This window comes from Apostichopus japonicus, chromosome 12 (assembly GCF_037975245.1).
Source record: "Apostichopus japonicus isolate 1M-3 chromosome 12, ASM3797524v1, whole genome shotgun sequence".
Taxonomy (NCBI): Eukaryota; Metazoa; Echinodermata; class Holothuroidea; order Aspidochirotida; family Stichopodidae; genus Apostichopus; species Apostichopus japonicus.
The window spans coordinates 18,603,475-18,618,536 of NC_092572.1; the positions used below are offsets into that span (position 1 = coordinate 18,603,475).

Sequence of the window (15,062 nt, forward strand, 5' to 3'; positions counted from 1 at the left end):
GGGACATTTAATAGTCAGGTATACAATTGCCTGATACATAGATCAACTACAAGAAAATATATAAACACATCGTTGGTATCAATAATCAATCGTCTTTCTGCATCATCAATATTATCAATAACTGGAAACAATGAAAAATTGCTGACTCACCCATAAATTGATATTCAATTACATAATATCATCCATCTATCATGTCATTCCATCTAAACAATGTCAATCTGTGCCGAATCATCAATAAATGTAACTTTAACATACATTCAATAAGTCAACCAATAAAGCCTTTCCATCTTCTGTATTTCATATTTCACTCGATCAAAGCAATATGAACCCATTAAGATGTTGTGTTGTCAGCAAATTGACAAATTGACAAAGTGACAGAGTATAATTGTGTCATCATGAATAATTAGTGAACCATCATCAACAACTACTGTAGGCATGCAAACTGGCTGTATAAATAAAATGAAGCAACCTAGTTCATTTATCAGCCAGTCATTAACAATGTCATCAGTGTAAACTGTTATATCATTAACGCACTAATCATGCATGTCAACGTACATTAACAACCTCAGTAATCAACACACAGTCATTGAGACATACACTACGTAAACAACAATGGGGAACAGAAACGCCCATTTATTCTTTCAAATCGAAAGACATTTTATATAAACTATCGACTGATATATTTGAAAGTTATACGATTACAGAAAATTGGCCGAAAAAAAAAACGAGCAGACTATGTGATTTCTTTATTACGAAGCTTAAAATACAGAGTTCATTTAAAAACAAACAAAATTCTTGATTTATTGCGTTAAAAATAAATGATCCAGCTCTAGAAGCTCCCATCTACCACGAATACCACAACCTGTCAATTGCAATCAAACACACCACTACTTCTTGGATGATTCGGTTCTCAGGGAGAAGTCAATCAAGTAAGTTGACTGGTCAGAAAGTTGATTGCTTGAGGTATCTTAAACAAAAAGTAGAACAATCGTTGATAAGTTCATATTTAATATTCTTTTCCTATTCAAATATCGACCCCATAAAATGTTCTCGTTACACACATATATGCACACTAAACCAGCAATGCAAATATGAATAGAGGTTTTCATGATATAACTAGCTACATCTTTTATTTTTGTTCCCTTTTTTACAACTTGTTGATATTTACCCAAGTGGGTTTTTGTACCGATGGAGTCTACACACACACCCCACGCAACCCCACATTATATATAAATAGTGTTCTGCATGGTGAGGGGGGGGGGGAAGATACCTGGTATCGTTTTACCAAGATGTCCATAAAAGTCACAATACAGGCAAGAGGAATTACTAGCTGGCTCCAATGGAGTTAGTAAGTTTTGGAACTTACATTCTATGTATAGATAAAATCCATCTCCGACTTGCTTCCAGAACTACATTCTGCACTTAATCAACGACAAAAACTTTAAAGGAGAAATCTACAGTGTTTCCAGGTCTACAAACTCTTACTGGCTTTCCTCTCAACGCCTTTGATATTACACAAACTTAGGAGTGATATTAGAGGTGTGTCGGCTAAACTTATACACTTTGATGACTTCATTGCCATGACTATTCTTTTGACACACTAAATTCGACCTGTTAAAACTGACTTTCTGAAAAAAGGCTCCAGTGAGTCTGAGCATTACTATTCTATGTAGATCTTCTTATCGCACAATTTATATTTGCGTTAAAACAAAGGGATTGTATAATGTAGCTCATTTATGGTCATATGGTTGAATTCCAGATGCATTCCACTCTTCTAATTAGACTGCGCAGTAATAGGTCCTCGAGTGGTACCTCTATTGGAGGAGCTACTACTGAGGGAATTGCCCGGGGTTCTCTTCCAAAGTTTGTCCCAATACATGTAGATGCACATGTTGTTAGCATGTTGCAAATGGTAGATATGTAGAGATTTGTAGAAATTTAAAAAAGGAACATTTATTCGACACTCATTCAAAGTCTTGTGTGTCATAGTTGAACCAACCTTGCTACACGCAGGGAAGTGATATTCACTCTCAACAAGACTTACAATTAATCTATCGATTGAGGTCATACCAATGCAAACACTTTCAGTTCATACAAACAAAACTTATTACAATAAATCTATTGATTGAGGTCATACCAATACAATAACTTTTAGTTCATACAAACAATATTGAACAGAGCAATAAAACTCAAACCTTACCACTTTTGTCGGTTCCCAGGGAACGTTTTCGCGATTGTCCTCCAGTTACTCTGTAAAGAAATCATATCAGGAAAGTAGATATTAGGTGATCCTGTATTCTTGAGAGAATGTTAAAGGGAGGTAGAGGGAGGAGGCCTGGGATCTAGATGAAGAGAGGGAGAAATATTTGGTCAGAGAAAAAGGAAGGAAATGGTTAAGAATACACGAACAATCAGTTTCAAGGGCTGTCAAGGGAGGATTGATAAGGACCAACGGCAGGGAATAAAGAGATTACTATCACTCTCTTCTAACCCAAATGCCACTGTTACCACCCTCTTACTAAGTGGCCCAACCGAAGGATACTATGTCACTGCTACATCTCCCCCCCCCCCTCCCTCACTCCATTGTGTTGATGTTACCAATCCCATCCCAGCTGACACATCCCAAGAATACTGAGTCACCGCTACATCTCTCCACTTGCCAACACTCCACTCTGTTGCTGTTACCACGCTCTTCCCAGCTGACCCAACCTAAAGAATACTATGTCAGCGCTACATCTCTCCCTTACCCTACACTCCACTCTGTAATTTGATCACACTCTTTCCAGCTGATTCAACCCAAGAATACTATGTCACTGCTACATCTCTCTCATCCCTCACACTCCACTCTGTTACTGTTACCAATCTCTTCCCAGCTGACACATCCCAAGAGTACTATGTAACTGCTACATCTCTCCCCTCCCCCACACTCCACTCTGTTACTGTTACCACTCTCTTCCCAGCTGACCCAACCCAAGAATACTATGTCACTGCTACATATCTCTCTCTCCCCTCACACTCCACTCTGTTACTGTTACCACTCTCTTCCCAGCTGACCAAACAATACTATGTCTCTGCTACATCTTTCCCCTCCCCCACACTCGACTCTGTCACTGTTACCCCTTTCCTCCCTGGTGAACCATCCCAGAAACTTCCTACGATATAACTGACTAAGTGAATGATTTTACTTACCGTCAGTGAATTGGAAAGCAAAGCCTATACCGCTAATCCCATCCATATTTGTGTTGAAGGTAACCCAGCAGCTGCTGCTAGGAATTTGGAACAATCTCCTAGCTTGTGGAAGGTTATTCACACTACTAACACCATTAAAGGTGTCAATGGTTCCAACGCCTACAACAGAACCAGATCCAAACTGGACTTCGTCTCCTGGACTGATGACTATGGAGAGCACCGCTAGGTTTAAAGATGTGCTACTACCCTGGATGATATATCCCACGTTAGGGCCTTCTACGTTAGGAGTTCCAAAGTTAGGAGATGTAAACACGCCACTTGGTAAGGAAGACACCAGTATCAGTTCTAAACATTAGTAGAAACAGGGAAAAACAATCAGGATACACCACAAGAGAGAAAGACAAAGAATATTCTAGTGTGACGTTAAAATCCTCTGTATCCGGTTTGTAAGGAGTCACAAACCTATCAAACAGTGGCGGAGCTAGGGGTATTGGTCAGGAAAGAGGGGCGATCGACACGGAAGCAGGTCACTTCGCCCAACAACCATTTCGCCCAACTGCCATTTCGCCCAACCTAACCATTTCGCCCAACCAGCCTGGTCATTTCGCCCAACCTAACCATTTCGCCCAACCAGCCTGGTCATTTCGCCCAACCTTGATTAAATATGATACTTCAAAAGGAAACGTTCGGGAATTGTTAACGTTACAGGATACGAACCGAATATTTGAAACTTGAGGATGGATCAGTGTGTTAGGGGTTAGGTTTGATAGGTTTGATAGTAAACGTTCAGCTATCTATTATAAATCATTATTACACTGCTAATACACTGCGATAACGATATTTTTTTGTTCGTTGAACAAACATATAATAATATAACTTCCAATAATATAACCCAAAATAAATCAAATTGAACTAGTGAAATAGAAACGGTTATATTATTCCACACCGATTCCCTTTGTTTGTATAATAATATAACTTCCATATAATAATAATATAACTTCCAATAATATAACCCAAAATAAATCAAATTGAACTAGTGAAATAGAAACGGTGACATTATTCCACACCGATTCCCCTTTGTTTGTATAATAATATAACTTCCAATAATATAACCCAAAATAAATCAAATTGAACTAGTGAAATAGAAACGGTTACATTATTCCACACCGATTCCCCTTTGTTTGTATAATAATATAACTTCCATATAATAATAATATAACTTCCAATAATATAACCCAAAATAAATCAAATTGAAATTAAGAAATAGAAACGGTTATATTATTCCACACCGATTCTCATTTGTTTTTATAATAGTATAACTTGCATTGTATGCGTAAACGCCTAAAGTAGTGTAATCCTCCCATTATACCCGAAATAACTGCTCAGACTCCGATCGATATCGAGCGGACCTCACTTTATTTACCTATTACGAAGTAACCTAACCCAAAATAAATCAAATTGAACTAGTGGAATAGAAAAAAGAATATTATTCTGACTGAATATTAGTAAAAATAAGGTTGGGCGAAATGACCATGCTGGTTGGGCGAAATGACTATGATGGTTGGGCGAAATGACCATGCTAGTTGGGCGAAATTACCAGGCTGGTTGGGCGAAATGGCAGTTGGGCGAAATGGTTGTTGGGCGAAGTGACTATAGATAGCATCGACACTATCTGAGCGGAGCGCCACAACAGGTTGGCGCGGAGCGTACATAATTGTTTTAGTAAAGAGACTCCCTAGATCGCCGGAAATGACCCTTTCCGGGTCTTGCTAATTTCCAGATAAACGAAGAATAAATAGGTGTGATCGCCATCTTGTCAGAAAATTACACCAACAAAATGTGACAAATGTCAGTAGGTATTTGAGAGCGCAATAAAAAAGTCAATAATCGCGAATAAGTAAAAATTGGTAAAAGGCTGAAAAGGCGCCAGCAGTCCATTTGAGTCCGTCAGGGGGGGGGGGTGCATCCGATCCCTCTGACGTATGGACGCTCCGCCACTGCTATCCATTATACCCTGTTCTATGTGACAGCGTTCACTGTCTGAAAAAACCTCTCCAATCGGCTAAGGAGAATATCATTCCATTTGGAAGATAAAATAAGAGATTTTTCATGTTCATTCGCACACACAAGGTCGAAGACTTTATCAACTCCAAATAATTATAAAATCACCCAGCCCATCATGTGCTTCAGCTTTTAATGTTTGTCATTCTTTATTAATAACAATTTTGTACCATAGAGATGGGTTTTGTAAATGTTTTGAATTGAACAAACTGCAGCCGCCCTTTTACATGATCTTATCATAACGTTTGGTGTCACCGTCAACACTGTCAACACTCACCTTGAAAATATTTAAAAGAAACCAAAAAGAAAAGTTTCGAATCCTATAGTGGCACTGTGACAACATACATTTACAAAATGACAGCTCCAAGACACAATCACTTTGGAACAAAGACATCTTCAAATGCGAACGAATGTTTAGCTTTATGTTTGACGGGAGGGCTGAGGGGTAGTTCTTGTTCACATGGATCCTCTGTCATATAAGCTAAATATGATGGGTGGGCCTTGTGCCTCCTTTTAAGACAATATCATATAGAGGTGCAACAGTAAAACAGCCACATTAAATCATTCACTAGGCATAGTGACACATTGCCATAGCAACAGAAACACCAGGTAACTATCCTACCCTCTTGGGCCAAATTTACAAGCTCATATTCAACCAGGTTACAGAAACAATAACTAGCAAGCAGATTTAAGCATGCTTTCTCCATGACCGGTCACACAGTTAGAAATCAAATTCAAGAAGATGTGTCGTTTTATTCTCACCCTGCGCGCAGCGTTCACCAGCAAAACCTCCCGCACAACTGCAAACTGCTCCATTAACACCATCATTACAGACTCCGCCATTCTGACAAAAGTTGGGGTTACCTGAGCAAAATCCTGTCGACACTGTCAAGAAATTAAAAGATGAAAAACTTGAAAAACATCTGCTCAAATTGACTAAAAGTAGTAGTAAAAAGCATTTAGCTTTATTTCCAGTATTGTTTTGCCAAATTTGAAATGAACATACCTGTGTACAGTTTCACATGCACGTCAAACAATGCACGTCAAACAAAGACGCAGTCTTGGATACTTAACAATCAGAAGAAGTTCAAAATCATGATGGCTAACTAAAGAATAACTCACAATTTGGACAAACTTTCTCATAAAGACGAGTTTTTTTATTAGTCTAGTCTATTTAACAACAAAACATATGTTTAAGTTAATTCAAGGTTGATTTCCAAAAAACATCCATGGGCCTTTTTTGGTTTGTTTTTTTGTTCCGGAAAAAATATTCATATTTAATAAGTTCAATGAAATACATAGCGACCATAATCGCCTCTGGAAAATCCATGCCCAAAACTGAAAATCATTAACTCGATGCTAATTTATCAAAGAACCCTTCATTCTCACAAAGATATTGACTGTTAAATATGAAGATTGGGTGATTTGTGTTCGTAATATCACGTTAAGTTTGACTTGGACGTGAGGATGGAAGGAGATACAAATCATAATTAGGCCTATCCATTAGGCCTAACGCTATGGTAGTAGATTCTTTCGTAAGAAATGTTGTGTAGGGTAGAGAGGCAGAAGGATGGTATTAACCTTGAATAACAGTCACATCAAAACTACAGACTGCTGTGTTCCCTGATGGATCCATGAAGATATAAGAAACGGTGGTGGTCCCAGCAGCGAAAACTTGCCCAGGGAAGTGAGACCTTGAATCAAGAATAGTGACTCCAGAATTGTCATCAGCACGTGGATCAACCCAAGTAACTGAAGCTGAATTTGAAGATGCTGTCTCTGTGATATCACCAGGGCAACCAGAAATTACAGGAGGTTCGATATCCACTGGAGTAACTGTCCCTTTTGTAGAGAAGAAAAGATCACGAAACTACCTTCACATACAATTTTATCCACTATTCTTATTAACTTAATTTAACTCTTTTTTTTCTTAAATGCTTACTTATTATTGTGTTATTCTTCATCATGTAAAGCACATATGAATAATATATTTTAAAGTTTTCGCTATATAAAGAACCATGACAATAATACAATCCATTGACGATTCGTAAGTTTGGGCGGCAGGGTGAGAATGATTGGAATGGAGAGATGGACATCATCCCTTGCCAAGAAAGCATCTGACAAACAATGTCGGCTATCATAGGTAAAACACAAGATGGAAACACATATGAACACACATGGAAATCCCTGTGTTTTTGGAACCAGTTCCATAGGTAAAATCACATGTGTTTCACACATTTTGACATGCAAACATGTGTAGAAAGCCTGTGGATTTGACACGTGGGGCACGTGGGAGTGAAAACACATGTTTCTACCTGTGACAAACGATACATACATACATACATACTTACGATACATAGGCAACTTAGAAAATTCTGAGTCACAGAAAACCTTGCCGTATGCCTAACAATTACATACTTATACATGTAAACCTAACAACATCGGTGTATACAATAACTTGGACCGACTAGGTCAATGGGGTAATGAACGAATAAACGTACCAACCATGGAGGGTCATGTGACATGCTCCCTTGAAGCACACAACTCTCATAGTAGTCCTTGAATGTGTATTCTACTGTACACTAACGTCACGATCTCATAGCTACCACATTCCTTGTGAATCTACGCAAACAATGTAATCTAGCTGAGTGGCACATTTTTCAACTGTATACTGCAATTGTTAAATTAAAGAATTGCTTTTTCAAGTATTTTATTTCGAAAATTCGAACTGCAGGCTCTCGAACACACGCAGCTTGTTAGGACTGTACACAAATGTACATAGACACGAGAAACAGACGACATGATTTGTTGCTCCTTAGCAACACAGAGCTCCTGCTTTGGCACATATGTCTGACGCAAGGAATCCATACGACTCTGACAGTAGATGTTCGAATCATAGCCAGGGTCCATACAGATCAAGCTTTTTGATGAGACAGAGAGTTAATCTCAACAACTTCATCATCCAAACCTAAGTAATTATTCTCAAATTTACTGCAAATACCTGTTGTAGTGGTATTCTGTTGTCTGCGGAATGCTTATCTCTTCGAACTGACAAATGGTTAATAATATGTAGGTAGCGACTGGGAGCACGTCACATGACCCTCCCTCGTTGGTACGTTTACATACTGTGCATTGATCCCTCCAGGTCATCTAAAATTTGATGCCTTACAATGACACATGGTGCACTGACCAATTACGTATAGTTAAAATGTTTAAAATTACAAAAGATATCCCAGATTATCACATGGGTTAATATACACCTAACCATTGAATGTGCTATGTCTAACAAGTACATAAGCTACCCCACACTATCACATTGGTTTATATATACCTAACCATTGTATGTTCTATGTCTAACAATTACATAAGCTATCCCAGGTTATCACATACATATAAAAATACATACATGGGGTTATATATACCTAACAATTGTATGTGCTATGTTTTACAATTACATCAGCTACCCCAGATTATCACATGGTTTATATTCACCTTATCACTGTATATGCTAGTTCTAACAAATACATAAGCTACCCCAGACTATCACATGGGTTTATGTATACCTAACCGCAGTATACATGTGCTATGTCTAACAGTTACATAAGCTACCCCAGATTATCACATGGGTATAAGTATACCTAACCATTGCACATGCTATAGTATGTATATCAATTACATACGCTATTCCAGGTTATCACATAGGTTTATATATACCTAACCATTGTATGTGCTATGTCTAACAATTACATAAGCTACATTATCACATGGGTATAAGTATACCTAACCATTGCACATGCTATAGTATGTATATCAATTACATACGCTATTCCAGGTTATCACATAGGTTTATATATACCTAACCATTGTATGTGCTATGTCTAACAATTACATAAGCTACATTATCACATGGGTTTAAGTATACCTAACCATTGCATATGCTATGTCTAACAATTAAATTTTAGCTATACCCCAGACTCTCACATGGGTTTATATATATCTAATCATTGTATGTGCTATGTCTAACAATTACATAAGCTACCCCAGGCTATCACATGGTTTATATACACCTAACCATAGCAAACAAGTGCTACTTAAATGACACATACATCATCTGAAGTTCATGCATGCAAGCTGCACTTGATGAGTTAAATGTTTATGAGTCAGGGTGATCATTGATCAGACTCTATGTTCCTTTTGCCTTTGACAAGGAATACAAAATCTACATATCTTCAAAATTGACAGTCATAAAAATCTATTACCTGTTTCACAGTTCAACCCAGAGAAGCCCGAATTGCAGAGACAAAAGAAGCCGGCCACGGTCCCGGGAGATGGGAAACAGGATCCTCCATTCAAACATGGACTCGGCAAGCAGGGACCAGTACCTAGAAATAGGAGGGGTATACAAATGGTAGGATACAGTACTCCAGAGACAGACTCAGTGATGTGAGAATTGATCCTGCACACATTGATCAATCATTCATTAATCATTTATAACAAAATCAATCAATCGATTGTATAAAAGCTCAGTAAACAAAGTAAACTATAGTTTAAAAGGTTTGATCAATGCTTATCCGCTACACGTAATAAATGATATAAATTGAACCCTTGGTGTTACATTATGTCAAGCATGCAGACAAATCAATCAATCAATCTATCCATAAATCAATTATCCAATGAACAACATGAAATATATAATTCTGATGGCTTGTTCAATAGTTTGCTTATATACACACAACAAAGAGAAATTGGGTCATTTTTTATCTTCATTTAAATTGTCCCTTTGTGTAAGAGCTAGAATCAATAAATTAATCAACCAAATATATCTAACCTGAACTACAATCACTCACTGACAAGATTCATTATGCTGCTTACTACGAGAGTCCTTCAAAGCCACAAGTGCTGGTCAAGTTTCCTGACATATCTGTTCCATCCCAGAGGGGGAGGGGGGGGGGGACTCAGATGCCAAATGATATAATCATTTCCATAATTTTCCCTACATTTATATTCCATTTTTCTGTTTCTATACAACCTCACCTTTTATCCTTATTGAGGTATAAATTTGATTTTTTTTTGGGGGGGGGGCTTGTCCCCCCCCCCATTTGCTACGTGATACCACATATCAGACTTAATATTCTGATATTCCTCCATAAGAAAACTTCAATTAAGTATAAATGAAATGTCAGTTTGAAGAATTTAAATTTACCAGCCACGGAATTCACGACGACATTAAAGACACAAGAATCAGAGCCACATTTTCTCAATGAAATTCATATTCAGCAATATATTGAATCATTTAGAGTTACATAGAGTTAAATATATTGATATAATAAAAGCAGGATTCTTCTTCAAACATTACACCCCACACCAAGTGCTAATTTACTGTAAGAGATTGCCATTCTTTAGGAAAAATTTGTTCCAGTATTTTTCAAGTCTTAAATTAAACTTCTGTCTTTGCCTACAAACCAGAAGTCATGCATGCATCTGTGAGTGTGTATATGAAATAGCTGAACTTTACAAACAATCCCCCCAAACGTTGGAATAATGCTCAAGGTCAGTTTTGCAGTAAGTCTATTGTTGAAGCTGTTTCTTTTCCATGACATATATTATTAAGTTTTACTGGAATCCCATATTTAGCCAAAATGGTCCACTCACATTTTACCGTGATTTCCCACACAAAGTACCAACAATCCACATTAGTTGTAAGTAAATAAGTATGTAAGTAAACTAATGGTCCGTAAAATCGGAAATTTCGATACTCGCACAATATAAGAAATACAAAAACATATAAATATAACAATATTCACATTTACAATTAACAGTAAGAAGGTAAGATTAAGTTAAATATTTAAAGAAAGAGAGCCTACCCATCCAAGGACTAGCCAAGGGACCACCTATCGCATCAAATTGTTGATGTAAAGTTTTATTGCACGAGGGATAAATGAACTACGGTGTCGGTTAGTCTTCAGTTGAGGAAGTCTTAGTCTACCAATGCCCCTATCTGTTAATCTATCATGGCAGATCTGCTCTAAACTGTACCACGCTGTTTGCACAGGAATTGTTACCATCTTACCTCCAGTTTCACATTGGTTCCCACTGAAGCCCAAAGTGCAGATGCATCTGAAATCGTTCCCAAATGCTGGTGCGTTAATGCATGTGCCGCCATTTAGACAAGGAGTAGAGTCACACGGTGCTACAGGTGCTGCAGATTGAGAGGGGGAGGGGTAAAAATGGCTTAAATTTATAGCAGATCTTACAAGACTGTTCAACCAGGCTGTAATTGATTTGAAAGAGGAACAACAAAGAAACCCTTGTCTTAGCAAAACCCGACACTTATATATTCCCACCTATTTGACCTAATTTTTTCCCTTGTACAACTGGATGGAATCTGTAATTAGTTAGTGTCTTTGTTATAAACCATGCGATACAATTAAGCATAAACTTTTGCAGTTATGTAAGAACATAAATTAACACCTCCAGTGAGTCCTATTTACAAATCGGAAAAAAAAATCACCTAGACTGCAGTGAACAACTTCATAACAAGCATGCCAAGGTGATATAGCATATGAAAAGTGGTTGTAGTGGTGAGAAGCGGGAGTGGGAGGGAGGAGGGAGAGGAGGGAGAGGAGGTGAGAAGCTTTGCATTTCATGAACTGATATGCCTTAGTATCTGTCACACCAAGAAAAATGTCAAAGAGTTTGTATACAACATTGTCCGTGGTAGAGACTTTGTGTGAATCCTTTTTGCAGTGTAAAATATTTCTGTACTTCTTTATGGACAATATGATGAGGTCAGTTAGTCTAAAATGACTAACATGGCAAGTATAAACCACATATCCAGAGGAGAGGGGGAGAGGGGGGGTCTAGCATTCACCTTTTTCTATCCCTCACTCAAAAATTCCAAAAAGTTACAAGTATAAGCGTGCGTTTTGAGACTGAATGTATAGTCTAAATATGTCTTAGAATGCACTATACAACATCACAAATATCTACTTTTTTATTTTTTTACCCTCCTCAATGGGGTCAGCTTCAATAAACCTGGTGCCACATCGCTTCCTATATAAAATCGTAGATTTGCCTCTGTGTCCTCATGATCACCATCTTTCAATACACATTACACCATCACAGTATATCATGCAGTGACACAGGGTTGAAACTTGTATATTTTTTTATAATTCCCAAATTCGCAAAAAGGTTTGAAAGGAATGTCACTTCCTATAAATATCGTTGAAGAGATAATATTTTGTTTTTTAACTTTTAAAGCGATTGAAAAAATTGAAAGCTCAGGGAAGGTTACTCTTATTAGTGAAAGTCACACACTCACCAGCCAGTACGGTTAAGATGAATGTGCATGTTACTACATTGCCTGCTGCATCTCGGTATTGGTATATGATGGTATAAACGCCAATCTGATAAATGCCGGGCCGTCCGGTGTTGCGGACTAATGCAACGGTACCGCTGTCATCGAAGACGATAATATCTGGCCAGGTGACATCCGCGTAAGTCTCTCCGGGGTTTGCTGTTACTGTGATGTCCGAAGGGCAGTTAGCAATGGTTGGAGGACTGACGTCCACTGTGAGGTAATTGTAAAACACATAAGTATGACAGACAATTCAATGACAGGTTGGTACATACTTCCACACAGCTTGATGCTGTTCTTGTCCCCTTAAGGGTCTGCTGCAAAAGGAGAGATATTTCAGCATCACTGCAGCCAGGCTGTATGCGTGGGACGTAACATATGGTGCTCTCTATGTGGGACATGATAAGAAGCTGCAGCAGAGATATATACACCCTTCTATGATACTAGGTTTGCCATGCTGCAGTGGGATTTTCTCGCTGCTTCAGTTTTTCGTCTTGACCTCGTCTCAAGTTTCCTGTCGAGGATCCTTATCAAGATGACAGATACTTAAGTTTCCTTGCCCACTCAAAGGTTTAATGCCAATAATATTTATATCAACACCACACAATCGGTACAGAACTGGCTATTGGCTCAGTTTGTTGTTTGTACTTTTGCAATGGTTACTCCAATATATACAAGAAAGCTCATCAACACCCCCCCACCCCACCCGCACACACACACCCCAGGGTATACATATATATATAATAAGTTGCATGAACTTAATAAATCGGCATACAGATGATGAAAGGCATCAAGGAAGATAATCCTCCACAAAGATTTACGTCCAACGAACGTGCGAGCATGGTACCTACCTATACCAATTTCGCAAGTATCACCACTGAAGCCGTTGGCACACTGGCAAACAAAGTACTTTGTGAAGCTTGTACACTGTCCTCCATTTCTGCAAGGCCCTGATAGACAGGGATTTGTCACTGTAATACAAGGAAATGATATTGAACAGGCCTGAATGTTTCCAACAAATAACATAATCCAAACTCGATCACCTTTTGCAAAGTGGTCTTAATGTCATCATATTATTATAATTATTATTATTATTGGTCTTTTCAATTCACTGCAGTAAACACACAAAAGAAGAAAAGAAAGTTATTAACATCTTTCGATGCTACTACACACATATATTGGATATATATTGGATATATATTGGATATATATATATATATATATATGTACATTGTTTGCTAGAAATTAAATAACTGAAATATTAAGAAGTTTTCCTACCACTGAATTCACATCTGTTGCCATAGAATCCTTCTAGACAACTGCAGAACGTTCCAATCGCTTGACTAAAGCTACAGTAAGTGTTCCAACAGGTACCCTGATTCCTACAAATAACTGAGGATTGGCTACACTGATCCAAAACAGCATTCTGAACTGTTGAGCAAAAAAGATAATTTTGAAATTCATAAAAAGAAGAAGGCACCGTTATGTCTATATATAGTGTGGGATTTCCTATGGTATCTTGCCTTGAGGATGATTGTCAGGTCTGTTACAGCACCCCTTCCCCCTTCCCACCCCACACCCCCAAAGGCTGAAGCCAGCACTGTTCCTTCTATTCCCCTTGCCCTTTGGTTCTTGTGTCACTATGCGTCCCACTGTTTCAACAACATACCTTATCCTATTGTTCATACCGCTCGCTTACTTATTTGTTTTGCTTAAAATTTCCGACTAAAGTGGGACTAATTCAAAATCCTGAATTCTCAAATTATGGTCGGGCTAGAAGATTTGTGCTTGATTTGACGAGAACCCAGACTTACCAGTGAATGTTCCACAGTCCATCCCAGAGAAGCCAACTGGACAAATACAGGTATATTGAGGGATGAAGAACTGAACATTGGACTCCGAACTGTAGCTGTTAAGACACGTAGCTCCATTGGCACAGGGATTGGAATCGCACGGTGAATTTGAAATGCCTGACAGGAAAGGAGGAAAATGGGTTGAAAATATAATAGACCACAGGATGTGACACATGAATTGTTCATCTAAAGTAACAGATGACTATAGTGACTGTAGAAAAGAAACTGACCACAGGATGTGACACATGAATTTTTTATCTAACATAACAGATGACTAGACTTTAGAAACTAATTTTTTTCCAGTTGTGTTTGATTTAGAGCATTATAATGCTTGGTCTGGGAGTGAAGGAACATTTGTCTTAGGATAATAAAACCTGCATATGTGGTCATAATATCTAGCCTGGAATTGTGTGGTGAAAATGGAACATAAATACAGCTGGGATCCCATGATGACTTTAAAAGTCTTGACAGGGTTAGAAAAGATGTAACATGGATATTTTTGTTAATAACAGATGATGACTAGTAGAAAAGAACTTGAATTTACTTTTCCATTTAAGATATATCATTCTAAGCCTAATTGTCTGGGAGTAAAGTTAGTCAGA

General features: G+C 38.0%; 1 protein-coding gene across 5 annotated transcripts in view; it reads right to left on the reverse strand.

Moving 5' to 3' along the window:
• Positions 1 to 273: 273 nt before the first annotated feature.
• Positions 274 to 15,062, reverse strand: part of LOC139977146 (uncharacterized) — a 57,725-nt gene continuing 42,936 nt past the window's right edge. For all 5 annotated transcript variants that reach the window (XM_071986293.1, XM_071986291.1, XM_071986292.1 and 2 more), the window contains 11 exons: positions 14,422 to 14,577; positions 13,886 to 14,038; positions 13,459 to 13,578; positions 12,572 to 12,820; positions 11,321 to 11,449; positions 9,510 to 9,632; positions 6,832 to 7,092; positions 6,013 to 6,135; positions 3,190 to 3,534; positions 2,201 to 2,250; positions 274 to 967 (listed from right to left, as the gene is read on the reverse strand). In XM_071986293.1, coding sequence (XP_071842394.1) covers positions 2,246 to 2,250; positions 3,190 to 3,534; positions 6,013 to 6,135; positions 6,832 to 7,092; positions 9,510 to 9,632; positions 11,321 to 11,449; positions 12,572 to 12,820; positions 13,459 to 13,578; positions 13,886 to 14,038; positions 14,422 to 14,577 — 1,664 coding nt within the window. In that variant the 3' untranslated portion in view covers positions 274 to 967; positions 2,201 to 2,245. The remainder of the gene's footprint in view (positions 968 to 2,200; positions 2,251 to 3,189; positions 3,535 to 6,012; positions 6,136 to 6,831; positions 7,093 to 9,509; positions 9,633 to 11,320; positions 11,450 to 12,571; positions 12,821 to 13,458; positions 13,579 to 13,885; positions 14,039 to 14,421; positions 14,578 to 15,062) is intronic.